The sequence below is a fragment of the Helianthus annuus genome, chromosome 7, assembly GCF_002127325.2.
Source record: "Helianthus annuus cultivar XRQ/B chromosome 7, HanXRQr2.0-SUNRISE, whole genome shotgun sequence".
Classification (NCBI taxonomy): Eukaryota; Viridiplantae; Streptophyta; class Magnoliopsida; order Asterales; family Asteraceae; genus Helianthus; species Helianthus annuus.
The window spans coordinates 132,262,582-132,279,435 of NC_035439.2; the positions used below are offsets into that span (position 1 = coordinate 132,262,582).

General features: G+C 39.6%; 1 protein-coding gene across 1 annotated transcript; it reads left to right on the top strand.

The window, feature by feature from the left end:
• The first annotated feature begins 384 nt into the window (after nt 1-384).
• On the top strand, nt 385-3,580 carry LOC110868671. The gene is made up of 2 exons (XM_022117903.2): nt 385-536; nt 1,307-3,580. Exons 1-2 carry the CDS (start codon nt 528-530, stop codon nt 3,527-3,529), a joined length of 2,232 nt encoding a protein of 743 aa, XP_021973595.1. The 5' UTR covers nt 385-527; the 3' UTR covers nt 3,530-3,580.
• Nucleotides 3,581-16,854: the final 13,274 nt, after the last annotated feature.

Consider the following 16,854-nt stretch of genomic DNA (forward strand, 5'->3'; position numbering starts at 1 on the left):
GTCGCCAATGATCTCTAGATCAAGTGGTGGAATGCGTGCATTTCTCTTGACAGATGCAAGTTCAACTTCCACTTGGTGCAGAGTGAGGCACGGGTGGGCAATGAGAGGAGACCCATGAAAACCTGGGTTGGATCTTTGAGCCAAACCGGTTTTACCGGTAATTTTCACCGCCGTGCCTACGGACGGGTGGGTTATCGGGTTTTCCCCGGAATTGGTGGTGGGCTCGGGCTCCAGTGGGTGCCCCGAGGATGCTCGGGATTGATTTTGTTGGCCGTTAAAAAAAAAAAAAAAACTAAATCCTAATGTCAGATTTGTGGTCCGCTCATGTGGTAGATGACATAAAAGCAAACCTATCCCCATATATATATTCACCTGGTCCGCTTTTAATGTCATTTACACTATTACACTGGTCCGCTTTTCTGTCAAAAGCTCTAAGGCGATTTCGAGCGATTCTCATTCACAGTCGATTTCACTTATTGTTTTGCCCGTATTACATCTATTGTTGTTAGATTATCACTGTTTCGATCATGGGCAAGGTAAGTCACCGTTCAATTTTTCTGATTTCATGTATAATTTGTCTTGTCGGCCTATCTGTGTGAACGAATCGTGTTTTTATACCTTTAACTGTCAAAATTGTTCAAATTGAACATGTTATTGATGTCGTCTGAGTGTGTAGATCATAGATTTATGTTTTGATTGCTTTAATTTGATGATACTCAATGTAGCCGACGATTCATGAGAATAGTCTTAGATCTAGGGTTGTAGAAAGGCCATTGATGAAATTAGAAGACACCCCAGGTCTCGGAATCCTTAGAGGAATTCAATTTCATGATCAATTTTAGGATTTAAGTAGTTTTTGTCTGATTAGATGAGAGGTCCGCTTTTGTGGTCAATTTAGGTCCGCTTTTACGTCTTGCATTAGGTTCGCTTGAACTAACTTGCTAGGAGGTCCGCTCATTAGTGACACGGTAGGTCCGCTTATAAGTCACTTCAGATCCGCTTTTATGATCATGACAGGTCTGCTCGTATTTGCTAGATATGGTTCGCTTTTCAGTCTTAGTTACTGATAGGTTCGCTTTTAGTGCATGTTGTAGATCCGCTTTTGTGTACCATGTAAGGTTCGCTCTTGTGTGCATTGTATAGTTGGTCCGCTTATTAGTCAGTGTGTATGGTCCGCTCATATGTACTGATTTTGGTCCGCTCATGTATACCACTTTGGTCCGCTTATATGACCATGTTGAAATTTTTGAAGTTTGAAATATTTTCTAAGTGTTTCTGATTTATTATTTCTGTGTTTGTTGTGCAGGCTTCGGCGAATGTCTTATTTGATCCTGTACACAACAGTTGTTGTGATCTAGACGTTGAGAAAAATCCCGAATTGAAGAATTTCAGTAGTATCTTGGATTTCATGGACCGTATTCCAATTAAGAAAGCACTTACGGATCAAAGGCCGATCTATAGATCTCACTTAAGTCGTTTCTGGAAAAATGCCACATATGACGAACAAAGCAAAGTAATTTCTTCTGTGGTTGAAGTTCATGGAAAGCTGGAAACAATTTTGGTGACTGAAGCTCTAGTACGCGAAGTGATCAACTTTCCCGATGAAGCTGATTACCCAACACGGTTTCCCGAAAGGATGGTGAAAGGGTGTATGCTGAGGATGGGGTACAGAGGAGCGTTAAATACCGGAAATTATCTAAAGTCGAAGTTCCAGAAGTCGTTCAAGTTTCTCATTCACTGCATTCTGATTTCCTTAAGTCATACGAAAGGAAGTTACGACCAAATGAGAGACTATCAGATGAACATGGTGACTACTTTGGTATTGAACAAAAAGTATAACTTCTCTCACATAGTTTTTCACTATATGGCAGAGAACATTACTACCAAAGTCAGGGCGTGGAAGTATCCAAGGTTTGTACAAATGTTGATAGATCACGCATATCCAGAGATTGATAGGAATATCAAAGATGATCTGTTGGTGCAAGCTCACATGTCTAACAACACACTGAAGCAGTTAGTAAAGTATCATCCAAATCATCCAGAGCCAGATCTTGTCATTGAATCTTTTGGCTTCATCAAAGACGTCAAGTATGTTGATCCTGATCCAGTAGATCATCAAAACTGGAGGAATCAGGAAGAAATGAAAGAGGCATTTTACGCTGATGAGTTGAAGATTCTCGAGAATTTCAAAACCACAAAGAATGAATGGTACGTGAAAGAATCTGGAAGGAGACGTAGATTGGCGACTCCTACAGCAGAACAGGGTGAAGGATCGTCGTCTAAACCAAAGAAGAAACAAAAGAAAAAGGCTCAAACTATGTTGGTAGATGAGCCTGAAGATGATATTCCTATTGTTGATGTTGAAAAGGAACAAGAGGTGACTGCTGGAGAAGATCTCTTGTTTGATGCAGATGTGCTTGAAACAGGGCCAGATTTTGTTGCAAATGTTGTACAATCTGTAACTGCTGAAATCCAGAAAGAGAAAGAAAAGATAGTGGATGATTTTGAAGGTGATGATGTGGACAAAGACACAACTAGTTCATCAAGTTCATCAGATGACAAAGTTGTTGATGAGAATGAACGTCAGAGAAGGATGAAGGAAGAGATCGAAAAAGAAAAGTTGCTCAGGAAAAGAAAGAGGCTAGAAAAGGATGATGACGCTCCTTATGTTCCTTCACCAGAGCATGCTACTGAATCACAATCAACTCCAAAAGTTAGAAAGAAAGCTGCTGGTCGTAAGAGAGCAACTCCAAAGGTTAGAGTGTCAAAAAGACCTCAGAAGATTGTGCAAAAGCCTCCTACACCTCCACATGAACCAACACCACCACAATCGCCTATTCACCAATCACCACCAAGACAACCTACCCATCCACAACAATCATCACCACCCAGATTACCAACACCTCCAAGACAACCATCACCTATTTCTCAATCAACACCACCACAACAAACATTTGTCACTTCACAAGACCTATTCGGTACACCTCCACTCTCTCAAATGCAACCGGGTTCTTCTAGCAGAGGTCTTCAGACTCCACAAGATAATCTATTGGAAATTGGTGATTTCGGCTTTGCAAATAATGATCAAGTGTTGAAGTTGGAGAAGAGAATGGACGATGTGATTGCTGAAAACAAGAAGTTGGCAGCTGAGAATAAGAAAGTAGCTGATAGAGAAAAACTTCTTGCGGCCCGTGTGCAGAAGTTAGAAAGTGAAAATAAAGAGTTGGTGAAGAAAGTTGAAGCTGATCAAACAAAGATTGATATTTTAAAAGTTCGCGTTGCCGAGCTTGAAGAAGAAAAGAATCGGCGTGATGATCAAAATGAATACTTCAAGCTTAAAAACAAAGAGCTTGCCGCAGCTAAAGCTTTAAGAGATCACGAGTTCTATATGCTGAACAGAGTAGTAGAAAGCATGCTTGGAACTTCTGTGAATCAAAGGTTTGAAGAATTGAAAGTTGAAGACCTTCGAGCTGAACGTCAAGCTGAAATAGAAAGGCAGATGAAGGAGAAATGTAACAACTCTCATTAAAATTAATAATTAGAATAATAATTAGTCGATAAGGAAACCCTAATTGAGACACCCAAGTAATTCCGCATTAACCCTAAAATTTTCGGAACAATCGGAATTAGGATCAGGGCCCCTAAAACTCAGGGGGGATAAACCCTAATTGATATTTATCTATTCAATTTGCTGTCTAAAATTCGTTTAAGAAAAATGTTGAGTCACCCAAGCTAGTCCCGAAACCAGCTAGGCTAGGTAAATAGACTGCACCCTTTACGGACCGTAAGGGTAAGTCCTTACGGACCGTAAGCCTACCGGTTTCCATACGGACCGTAAGGGTTAAGTCATACGGTCCGTAAGCATGACTATTTTCTGGCTATAAATAGCCGGCATTGGGACTTGAATTTTGGAATGAAAACGACGTTGATACGCTCTGTGCACGTCGAATTAGCTCAGTACATCATAATTGAACACACACTGTATTCGAATCGCTGTCGCGGAACAGGGTAATTACTCGATCGCTATTACGATTCATTTTCCGAGATCAATATATCCAAAGAATGTTTAAGTGCCGCCCACATTGGGTTATACTTTGTCGTTCGTCGTTAAATCGATGAATGTTTAAGTATTGCACTTTGTCGTTCATTGTGAGAATTTGATCTCGTGAGTTATCGTAACTGCTGTATTGATCACTAACCCTGTTTTGTGTGCATTATTGTTGAAATTAGGTTAACAGGGCTAAATCATATTCTATCCATACTAAATCTGCAATGTAAGTCATTCTCTCTTTTTATCAAAATATGTTTTACAATACTCCAAATCATTTTTTTAGAGTTATAATTACAATGATTAAGTTTATGTAATCACCAAATTACAGCCGGTATGTGGGGTATTGTGCACATTACTATTGTTTTTAATCACATTAGGTGGGCGAGCCTAAAAATAAGTGATATACGTCACTCATTGGGACAGCCAATGGTGATATGACCACAATCACAGAGCTGGTCGTGTGACAAATACCTATTCTTGAAAGTTGGTTGATAATAAACATATGTAAAAACTCTTAATACTGTGAATTATAACAAAAGTGTCGTTTTAGTAAATAGAATGATTCACTCGGTATTTCCCCGCTGACAAAACCTTTTTCAAACATGTTTCAGGTGATCTACTGTAAATCAGGAAAAGTACTGAGGAGCATTTCAAGGCTTAAAATAGTGGCTCATTATAAAATAAAGAGATATGTTTCGAAACAAGGATTTATCACTAAAACTTATGTATTGTAAATTATCGGGGTTTTATCCCGAATTGTAAAATAAAAATAATCGGGAAAAGTTTTTAGCTTTACAACGATCCTGATGTTAAAATTCCGCTGCTAAAATCACATAAATAAATATCACGGGATTTCTGTCCCGCGGCTCCTGAAACGGGTAAAACCGGGTCGGTGGCCGTGACAGAAATAAGGTGGTATCAGAGCCACTGAGTTAAGCTAATTAAGTATTTAACAGATACTTAATTTTTTCCTGATTACTGTTATGTGATTATGTGTTTTTAATTGACTATTTGTTAGTTACAGTATGGGTAAGCAAAAGTTGCAAGATATCTATCTTAAACTAGATAGGTCAGTCTACGAAGAGGGAAGTTCATCCAAAACTAATTTTTCAAAGCTCCCTACAATTCCTGAAGAAGGAATATTTGTGCGAAAAGCACAATATGAGAATCCGCTTTCTCCTAGAAAAAGGAGTATGATTATTAAGAAAAGTAAAGAGCAAATCCGAGAAAAGAGGATTAAAAAGGAAACCCAGGAATTAATCAATAAATCACCTTGGGAAGATAAGCTAGATGAGAAATGGGCAAATTTGTATATGCTAGCCACTGTAGCAGAACATGCAAATCTTTAAATACCCTAAATCTAGTAATAACACTTCTCAATAAATAAATAAATAAATTTGAGTGTGTTCTTTTCTGTTATTTTACAAATAATGTGCAATAAAACTTCGATTTTTATTTGTTAAACTTTGTTCCAAAGTTTTAACTTAGCAATTCTGTGCATTTTGCATATATGCTACACAGCATGAGCGAGATATCTGAAGCTTTTCAGAACCTCAATCTTTACCCGGTGAATATAGAAGTTTCCCAAGAGTTTACTGGATACTTTGCTGATGTGGACCAACCTGAAGAATTCCATGCTCCACCTTTGACAAAGCCAAAACGAAAGAAAAAGAAGAATTACGTGTGGGGACATCGTATCCGTAGGAAAAAGCCAGTCCCGAAACTTCCTAAAATAAACAATCCTTTAGAAATAGCAAAAGAAACTGGTAAACAGCCGGAAATGGAAACTGAAATCGAGAAAGATTCCAGGCAAATGGAGATACAGTTTGAGGAATATTCTCAAGAAATAGAAATAGAAGTAGGACAAGGTTCTAGGCCAAAACAGATAGAAATCGGAGAGAGCTCCAATCAAAACCAAAACCAGGGAATAACTTTTCAGGATAAAATAGATTTTCTATTGGCAAACTGTGAAACTATTCAGCCTGTCAATACGAATGTTTTTACCTATCCTAGTGAAAATCCACTCCCTATGAATTTTGCACCAGTAATCCCAGAACCAATAGTCCACGCCCAACCTGTAGAAATGGAAGAATGGTGGACAAATGATTGGCAATTTCAAAATATTGTCAACGACCCTTATTCCTTCCTTCCGCAATTCGAACCAGAACCCCTACCTAATCCACCAATGAGCACTGAGAATATGGCTGAACTTCACCATTTCGGTGAAGAGTTGATGGATGCAGGGAATAGAATCAGAGAGATAGGGGGACGGATTGCTTGGAAGTATGATGAAAGGGAAATGCGTTTTTAGAACAACAAATGGTGAGGGATAGGAAGGTGGTAAACTATAGTTGTGTAATAGTATAGTAAATAGTGAAATCAGTCTGTAACATAACTCCAAATAAAACTTTGTAAAATATCTGTGTGTAGTGATGCATACTATAACGGATATGAAATGGAATCGAGAAATCGATAGTTTTGACTATACGTGTATTATAAATTGTCTGATTGTTTATGTATGATTACTATTTATCAAATACTAATACAAATTATTATATATTATCAGATGGCAAATAGTGGTAATGAACCAGTAAATGAGGTTAATCAATCGGAGCAACATCCAGGAGATCAATATATGACTAGACAAGATATTGAAAATATTGTTGCTCAAGGGATAGCTAATGCTATTCCAGCATTTGTTGCCGCTGTGAAAAATCCAATCGAACCGCAACAAATTATTCCTAGTAAACATACTATTGAGGATAACTTCAGTAATAGTATAAACGGGGGTAATAATCATGCTAATCATGATAATGAAACCCAGCACACGTCGCTCCCTAAAAAGCGAAAGGTTGCAACACCTGGTTGCACTTTCAAAGAATTTCTTGCTTGTAAACCCACTGAATTTGCAGGCAATGAAGGGGCAACTGCATCGCTGCATTGGTTAGAGAAAACCGAAGCAGTGATTGCAATAAGCAAGTGTGCCAAAGATGATCAAGTCATGTACGCCTCAAATCTGTTTAAAGAAGGAGCACTGGAATGGTGGAACACTGTGTTACAAGCTAAAGGAAGAAATAGGGCTTATGCTATGACTTGGGAAGAATTCAAGAGTCTGGTAGAAAGAAAATTCTGTCCTGAGTATGAAAAGGAACAAATGGCAAATAAGTTCCTAACTCATCGGATGATAGGTGTGGATTGTCGTGGTTATACTTCGACATTCTTTGAATATGCTAGAGTGGTACCTAACCTGGCTTCGCCAGAACCGGTACTCATTTCTCGCTATATTTGGGGATTAATTAGCGAAATTCGAAATATCGTTAAGGCTGCGAGACCTCGCACTATTGACGATGCAGTAGAATTAGCTAACACCTTAACTGATGAACTAATACGCACAAGAGATGAAGATAGGAAGAAGGAATTAGCTCAGAAAATTACCCAAGGATTTAGGGTGGGTAATAGTAGTAATTTCAAAAAGAGAGGAACAGGACAATCTTCAACTGTGCCATTCTGCAAAATTTGCAAAAAGAAACATTTTGGAAAATGTAACAAACTTTGCAATTTTTGCAAGACAATAGGACATCGGGAAGAAAACTGCAGAAAGAAATCCATAATTTGTTACAATTGTGGGGAAGCCGGACATATCAAACCAGAATGTCCTAAGTTAGTTAACCCAGTAGACAACAAACCCAAGGCAGCTGAAGGAGCTACTAAGAAGAATGCCAGAGCATTCCAGCTAACTACTCAAGAAGCAGAACTCATCCCGGATGTGATAGCCGGTACGTTTTTAGTTCACAACATTTATGCAAAAGTATTATTTGACTCTGGTGCAAACCAAAGTTTTATAAATACTTCATTCTGTCAAGCTCTCAAGTTACCTTTAACTACCGTTAGGCAGATTTTTACAGTCGAAACTGCAGATGGGAATTCAGTCAAAATCCATCAGGTTTTGCAAAAAGTAGAAATAGAACTCTTAGGTCATAAATTTACTGCAAACCTATTGCCTATGAAATTAGCCGAGTTTGATGTTGTGTTAGGAATGGATTGGTTAATAGCCAACCATGCTCAAATCATTTGTGATAGAAACTCTATAGAAATTCAAACACCTACTGGAGAAGTAATTAAGATTTCAGGAGATAAACCTCGGAAGCCACTAAAGTTCATATCAGTAATGAAAGTTGCTAATTATGAACGGAAACAAGGAATAGTATATATGATTTCAGTAATCATTTGTACTAAAGGAAAAGAACTTAAGGAAATTCCTGTAGTCTCAGAATACCCAGATGTTTTTCCAGAAGATTTACCTGGACTACCACCAGATAGAGAGGTAGAATTTAGGATTCATCTAATTCCAGGAACTACACCGATAGCCAAGGCACCCTATCGATTAGCTCCTACCGAAATGTTAGAATTGAAAAAGCAATTAGATGAATTACTAAGCAAAGGATTTATACAACCTAGTTCATCCCCTTGGGGTGCACCGGTATTGTTTGTGAAAAAGAAAGATGGATCGATGAGAATGTGTATCGATTATAGAGAATTGAATAAGGTTACAATTAAGAATCGATACCGATTACCTAGGATTGATGATCTTTTCGATCAATTACAAGGCGCTAAATATTTTTCTAAGATAGACTTGCGCTCCGGATATCATCAATTAAAGGTTCAAGAAGAAGACATACCTAAAACTGCATTTAGGACTAGGTATGGACATTATGAGTTTACAGTCATGCCCTTTGGATTAACTAATGCACCCGCAGCATTTATGGACATGATGAACAGAATCTGTAAACCATATTTGGATAAATTTGTAATTGTTTTCATAGACGATATACTTATTTATTCAAAAAGTCAGGTCGAACATTGTCAGCACTTGCATGCACTCTTAACTTTGTTAAGAAAAGAAAAGTTGTACGCTAAATTCTCAAAGTGTGAATTTTGGCTACAAGAAGTGCAATTCTTAGGACAGATGGTGAATCACGAAGGTATTCACGTAGATCCTGCTAAGATAGAAGCAATTACCAATTGGAAGGTTCCGCAAACTGCAATGGAAATTAGAAGTTTTAAGGATTAGCTGGATATTATAGACGGTTTATTAAGGATTTTTCCAAGATAGCTGTACCATTAACTAAGGTAACCTGTAAAGTCACTAAATTTGAATGGGGACCTAAACAAGAAGAAGCCTTCAGAATCTTAAAGCAGAATTTGGGTACCTAAACAAGGAAATTTAAGATCAAAGATTTTAGAGGAAGCTCATAAATCTAGATATACCATACACCCAGGAAACAATAAAATGTACCAAGATTTAAGAAAGAATTTTTGGTGGATAGGAATGAAAAAGGATATAGCCGAATACGTATCTAAGTGTTTAACTTGTTCACAAGTTAAAGCCGAACATCAGAAACCCTCAGGTCTACTACAACAGTTAGAAATGCCTGTATGGAAATGGGAACTCATAACAATGGACTTTGTTACTAAGTTACCCAAAACCAGGAAAGGTAACAATGCCATTTGGGTGATCATAGACCGACTAACCAAATCCGCTCATTTTCTACCAATAAAGGAAACCTTTAGTATGGAAAGGTTAGCCAAGTTGTATGTAGATGAAATAGTATCCTTATATGGAGTTCCACTCTCCATTATATCGGATAGAGATAGTCGTTTCACTTCCCGCTTCTGGACAAGTTTCCAAGAATCAATGGGAACTCGACTGAATCTAGGTACTGCATATCATCCACAGACAGACGGACAAAGTGAAAGGACGATCCAAACTCTAGAAGACATGCTCCGAGCATGTGTAATTGAATTTGGTGGTAATTGGGATAACCATTTACCATTAATCGAATTCTCCTATAATAATAGTTATCATTCAAGCATCGAAGCCGCTCCATTCGAAGCACTGTATGGACGCAAGTGCAGAACTCCCGTATGTTGGGCAGAAATAGGAGAAAGTCAATTATCAGGACCAGAAATCGTGCAAGAAACCACAGACAAGATAACTCAAATCAAGGAAAGATTGAAAACAGCCAGAGATCGCCAGAAGAGCTATGCAGACAATCGTCGCAAGCCACTTGAATTCCAGATAGGAGATAAAGTACTATTGAAGGTATCTCCTTGGAAAGGAGTAGTACGATTTGGTAAGAAAGGAAAACTGAGTCCCAGATATGTTGGACCATTTCCAGTGATCCAACGAATAGGGCCAGTTGCTTATCGTTTACAACTACCAGAAGAACTAGCTGGAGTACATGATGTATTTCATATATTCAATCTCAAGAAATGTCTATCAGACGAATCCCTGGTAGTACCTCTTCAAGATGTAGAGGTAAACGAAAAGCTGAAATTCAAAGAGAAACCTTTACAAATAGAAGGCCGAAAAGTTAAGTTTCTCAAACACAAGCGACTGGTATTGGTAAAAGTCAAATGGAATTCAAAGAGAGGACCGGAATACACTTGGGAACTGGAGTCAGAAATGAAGCAGAAATACCCTCAACTGTTTCAATGAATCTCGAGGACGAGATTTTTCCTAAGGTGGGGAGGATGTAACAACTCTCATTAAAATTAATAATTAGAATAATAATTAGTCGATAAGGAAACCCTAATTGAGACACCCAAGTAATTCCGTATTAACCCTAAAATTTTCAGAACAATCGGAATTAGGATCAGGGCCCCTAAAACTCAGGGGGGATAAACCCTAATTGATATTTATCTATTCAATTTGCTGTCTAAAATTCGTTTAAGAAAAATGTTGAGTCACCAAGCTAGTCCCGAAACCAGCTAGGCTAGGTAAATAGACTGCACCCTTTACGTGTCACACCCCCAAAATACCACATAGGGAATGTCCCTGCTAGGCGTGTAACGTACCAATAACGAGCCACTAAGTTACATTGAACCCATATGAGTTTGTAAATAAAATCCCCATTGTTAATAAAAATACCATGAGCAAGTTTAAATGAAAACCAACATGTTCAGCGGAAGCAAATGATAAACTAAAGTTAAACATTTTCAAAACCAATATATAGTACCAAGAAATCAATCACATGAATCCCTCTAGTCGACCCATGACCACTCCAGCTACTCCAGACAGCAAGTTCCCAAATCCAAGATACCTAACGACCTGCGAGCATGCAACAAGTGTATCAGACAACGCTGGTGAGTTCATAGTTTTTACCAAAACGTTGATTACCAAGTGTTTAGTTAATCCATTGAAATTAATTCCGAAAGTAATGTTGAAAACAATGTTGATAATACCCCGATACAAGACGGCTTCTGATTATTTTGCCCTTTCTCCAATGCTCCTATCAAAGCATTGGTCATGACTAGGTCATTAGTTCAACACCCGTCCTCCCAGGTACGGGGTGAGGTTGCCAAACCTAAGTAGCGCTACTAACTAATACCATGTTACCTTCCCAGTAACCAAACAACACGGAGGGACTTTAAGGGTGATAGGAAGAGTATATTATCCAACATTCCTGTTTTTACCCAAAAGACTTATCCCTCCCCAGGATACCCACTGACTGTCCCAACCACCGGGACGCATGCTCAAGAGAGATGAACTCACCTTTGGTTTGCTCGGTAAGATTAATTATGTGTTCACAGTTTGATCAATCCAATCCTAGTATCAGTTCCAGTTATGATCAGTTTTATAGCGTTTAATCATACGTCCCTCATACACATTTCACATAAACTCATACATAATGACATATAACTTGTAACAGGAAATCACGCACTAACAATCATTCAATCTTCACGTTTTACACACCACAAAGTTTTACACGAGTCATTACTTAACAACCCCACGCAGGTTCTCGTGCCGTGCGGCCCAACTGATCCCGGGCCCACTACGGCATGTGACCTAGATACGGCCCAGAGTCTAGGGCCCAAAAGCATTAATGTATTTCTTAACACTAATCGGTCCCCACATGAAAATGGATAACACTTCATGGAAGTTTTCAAAGTAAAATAACAATTCATTGAAGGATCATATATTATCAAATACTAGTTATCAGCCCAAGACATTTGTCAAAACAAGAGGTCCCATAATGTGCATTTTGTCTTGATAACCCATGTGATCTGAACAAGTTATTATCGGTCCAATAATATGAAACTAATTTAATTATACTTTCTTCATATAAGAATGGAACCAACTTAACTACATTGGACGACTCTAATACAGACCCTCAAATGCATCGATTGTTAACACAACAATCCCTAAACATCATCTAATGTGTAATATCATAACAACAGTTTACCATGTGACCCAAACTAGGTGCGGCCCAACTTGAACAATATTAACCATGCGGCCCAGTTCCATTAGTTCACCTGTAATAACCCTTCGGCCAATTTTACTTACATACGTACACTTATTCTCGTAGCCCATTACCCTCACCCGAAGCCCAAATGAGTTATAGGCCTACTGAATGATGCTTTAACCCGCTCAGTCCTACACATTCAGGCCTACTGATCCGGTAGCGGCCCGGTTTCAGTTGAGTAGCCGGCTGGCTTATAGCCCGGTATTTATTATGTAGCCCAGTTATTAACCATCAGGCCCTAAACTAGTGGATTAAGTTAAGTGTGCGAGTGCCTAGCTATCATATGTGGCCCAAGTTAACAAACCAACCTATCAAGCATGTATGTAAACATCAGATATTTTTCTTCTTTGCTTGCAAATATCACCTATTATCAAATCAGTAATTAGCTTACTAACCTAATTACCCTCCTTAGCATCGAACCACACAACACACAATTAATACATCCTTTATCCATGTAGTATTAATTAATCTAACATTAACATGTTATAATCGATCCATTTATCCTGTAACAAGCACCCTCCTAATATCTTATCATATTACCATGCAATCCAATAACATATTAATCATCAACACATCACAAATCATGAATTATTAACTCAAATTGGTTTACTAATATTCATGTTAACATATAATCAAGATGTTGTATCATGATTTATTTTCATCTACCTAGCATGGCAACACCAACAAGTATTACGCAACCAAGATTCACAAGAATAACCATCTCTAAACTGGAATCAGTAAACTAACCGGAGAGTAGAGAGTGTGCGAGAAAGCATCGAGAGGATGGGGTTCATCGCACATGAACTGTCGTCGAGGTGCAGTGGAAAGGGTGAGAGGAACTAGGGTTTTATGATGAATTAAAGGTGTTCTGTATTATTCACGTATAATTCATAAGGATGGGACATGGGTGGGCAGTTTGGGTTTTTTAATGAACCAAGAACAAAGTGGGATTTGGGCCGGGTGGTTTGGGCTGCAAGTCAAGATGCAAAAGATGCAATTATGGTTGCACACTAATTATTCATCTACAACATTTGCTTATTCTATTTATTATAATTTTTAGTATTATGTTAACACAACCAACAATTATACATCTATAACATTTATACTATGGTTTGGACCTTACGAGTTTCGAGTTACGTGAACGAGTTGGATCAACAAGCGAGATACGTTAGTTTAAACGGTTTGGGTCGGTTCAACGCGATATGGATTAGGTTACAAATAATCGTTTGCGCACTATAAATTGAATAAGTATATAATTAAATTTTAAAAGGAAAACGAACGGGTTGTCACATCATCCCCAACTTGAAAGAAATTTCGTCCCGAAATTTAACAAGTAAGCACACAGGAGTTAAGTGAGAAATCAAGATTGTTGCAGGTTTTCCCCCAGGTGCCACATCATCCCCAACTTGAAGAGGAATTTCGTCCCGAAATTCACCAGGAGTACCAGAATTTGATTTGTCTTCAGGAAAAAGTTTAGGATACTTATGCTTCATCTGATCCTCACACTCCCACGTGAACTCCAGTCCACATCTTGAGTTCCAACGAACTCTCATGGTTGAAATTCGACTGTGTTAACAGTGGGTTTCTCAACAAATGTATCACAAGTGTTGCGTCGAACAGACGCTTCTTTAGGTTTGAGACATAAATGACATCGTGTACGTCAGTTAAGTTCGCCATGCTTCCCAAGCATTCCACACCTTCCCAGGGTGAGACTTTTAACACGATACGATCGCCTACATCCATCTTCCAGCGTTTCCTAATCTTAACAGCCTTCCTGATGGTCATGCGTTGCCGTCAATCGACTCCCGATCCAAACAACCTTCCCAAGAGGTTTGAGTACCAGTCCTGGACCAGTAATTACGTTGTCCACCATCTCAATCTTACAAGAAGGTTGACATTATTGTCTAAGTAATGTCCCAACAGAGCTGTCTGGTTACCAAGATGATAACTGCCGCAGTAATACTCAACTATAGGTAAAAGTCCTTCCAATCTGCACCAAAGCCAGTCACACACATGCTCGCAACATGTTTTCGAGTGCCAGGAGAGCTCGTTTCCTCTGATCGTTTGCCCAACGGCGATAAGAAACGCTCTGGTCCTGACGTGAGCCAAGGGTGTTGTGTAGTGCCTATCATAAATCAGGTATGGATCAAATTCAGGGGTACAGGGGTTGGCACCTCGTGCCTAAATAGCCACCTCTCTCAGAGGAATGTTCACAAACTGTGAAGACTCGTCAGTTTCCTTGATTGCAAGAGGGTGTACTGGTTACATGAGACAATCAATGATCACCCATATGATATTGTTTCCGTTTCGAGTTGTAAGTAGACTAGCAACAAAATTCATGGCAGTCTGTTCTTATATCCACGTGGGTGTTTCTGGTTGCTGATACTCCACCTTGACTTCCCCACAAGTCAAACATCATTCACATACATTGCCAGGTGGGCCTTCATGCCTGATTACCGGTACGAGATTTATTGATCCTAATATCTCTCATCAAAACCCAGATGACTAAAATATCGAGGCCGGTGTGCTTTGGTCAACATAAATTCCCTACAGTTGCCGTCTAATGAGATCCACATTCGTTCCATGAGGCAGCGAATATCGTCTGACCTGCCGAAGGTTGCTTCCCCATGCCTCGCATGGGTCAATCTTGGGAATTCTCTTCCTTCAGTTCTTCAGTTTGAACAAGGCAAGTCTGATTAGGTATGTTAGAGTCGATAGAAAGCTGCAAAGCTCATGCACGTCCAAGTTTCACAGTCGTATTCATTCAAAAGTTCCATCCAGCGGTGCCATCACATGTTTCGCTCACACGGGAGGCCCTTGTGATCGGTCTAGGTAGTGCATTTGGTACCGTCCAAGTAATGCCTCCAACTTAAATCCAAAGACCAGGGCTTCCACCGCAGGTCGTGACTCATGCAGTTCTTCCTGTAAGCCCATTACGTAAGTCATCACTTTCTCGTGTTGTGTCGGCGTGTAAACATTGCAGAGTTGGGATTTGAAAGCTGAAAAGACGTCCTCCTGTTTCGTCCTTCATGAACACAACACCCTACTGTGCTAAAGAGATTTAAGCTGCGCGATCTTCGAAAATCCCGTGGTGAATTTGCGATAGTGTCTAGTGTGACCAAGAAATTGCTGCATCCTCGAAGAGATCTTTGGTGCCGAACGATATCTAACGAAATGGGTCTTTAGCGAGATCCACGTGTATTCCCACTTCGTTGATCATATGACCAAAAAAAGGTATCTCTCGAATCCAGAAGTTACCTTTAACAAGACTTCGCGCGGAGTGGCTCCTCCCTCATGACCCCTAAAATAAGATACAAATGCCGCCCATGATGTTCCTTCCTCTTGGAAATGATCCAGAACGTCATCCATAAATACGGTCGATTCATGTGGTCCATAAAGCTGCTGGTGTGTTGATTAACTCAATGGTCATGGTGTACAAAGTTGCAATGGCCGTATTGCGTTCGATATGCCGTTTCAGGAACATTCTCCTCTTGGTCTTTCGTCAATACATGGTCGAGGCAAATAGTTCTTGATTGTCACATTGCTGAGTTCTCGATAATACATATGAAAAGGCTTATCTTCACGGATATAACTGGGGCTCCCCAAAGCGAAAAGCTAGGTATGACAAAACTCCTGTTCAACAGTTCCCGTAGTTGATTAGACAGCCCTTGTAACCCTCCTGGTGCAAGACGGTAAAAGTATGAGTAATCTGGGTTGTCTCTGACGTGAGATCAAACTGAGATTTCGCCTAACAGTTGTGGAAGTAAACCTGAAAATTCCTCGGGTAGTACACCGAGAGGAATCACGAACAATTGGTGGATCCTCATTCCTCTTTTCCTTAGCTTTACGTCAGTAACGGTTGTTAACGTAGCAGGGTAATCCCTTCGTAGACACTTCTGGGCCTTCATTGCTACCTGGTGTATCTGCGCGATTACTGGAAAACCAGTCCACGCTAAATACTGTGTCGAACCATCAAGGATAGTAGAAGGAATGTCGATGTCGAACACTTGTCCCACATGGTCGAGTTTGCATTCCTATGAACATAAGAGGTTTCGATCGGCTTTCCATCAGCTGATTAGTTACACAGCGATTAGTTACCCAAAACATACAAGCTGCCAGGTTGCTATTATGCCTGGCGTCGCCTACGCCAATCCTAATTGTCCTTCCACGAGCTTCATTTCCAGTGTTGTTTTCGTCACGAGAATTTCCAGTACTGCCGTCGTTCCCTTGGTTGTCGTGACCTTTGTTCCCATACTGTAAGCTACGATCACGAGTACCTTGATGTTGCCGCGACTGTTGCCTCTAATATTGTTGCCTGTAACGGTGTCCTGCGTCCTTTCACCAACAAGGTCCATCTTTTCACATTCCGTGCCACGTCCTAAGGCACTACTCATGGTGCAGGCGGTTACACAGTCCGCTCTACAGTCAATCGTCATCGATTTTGTCCCGATTGGTTCATAAGAGTCGACTCCCATGAGTCGCTGGCTGGGGTCAAGG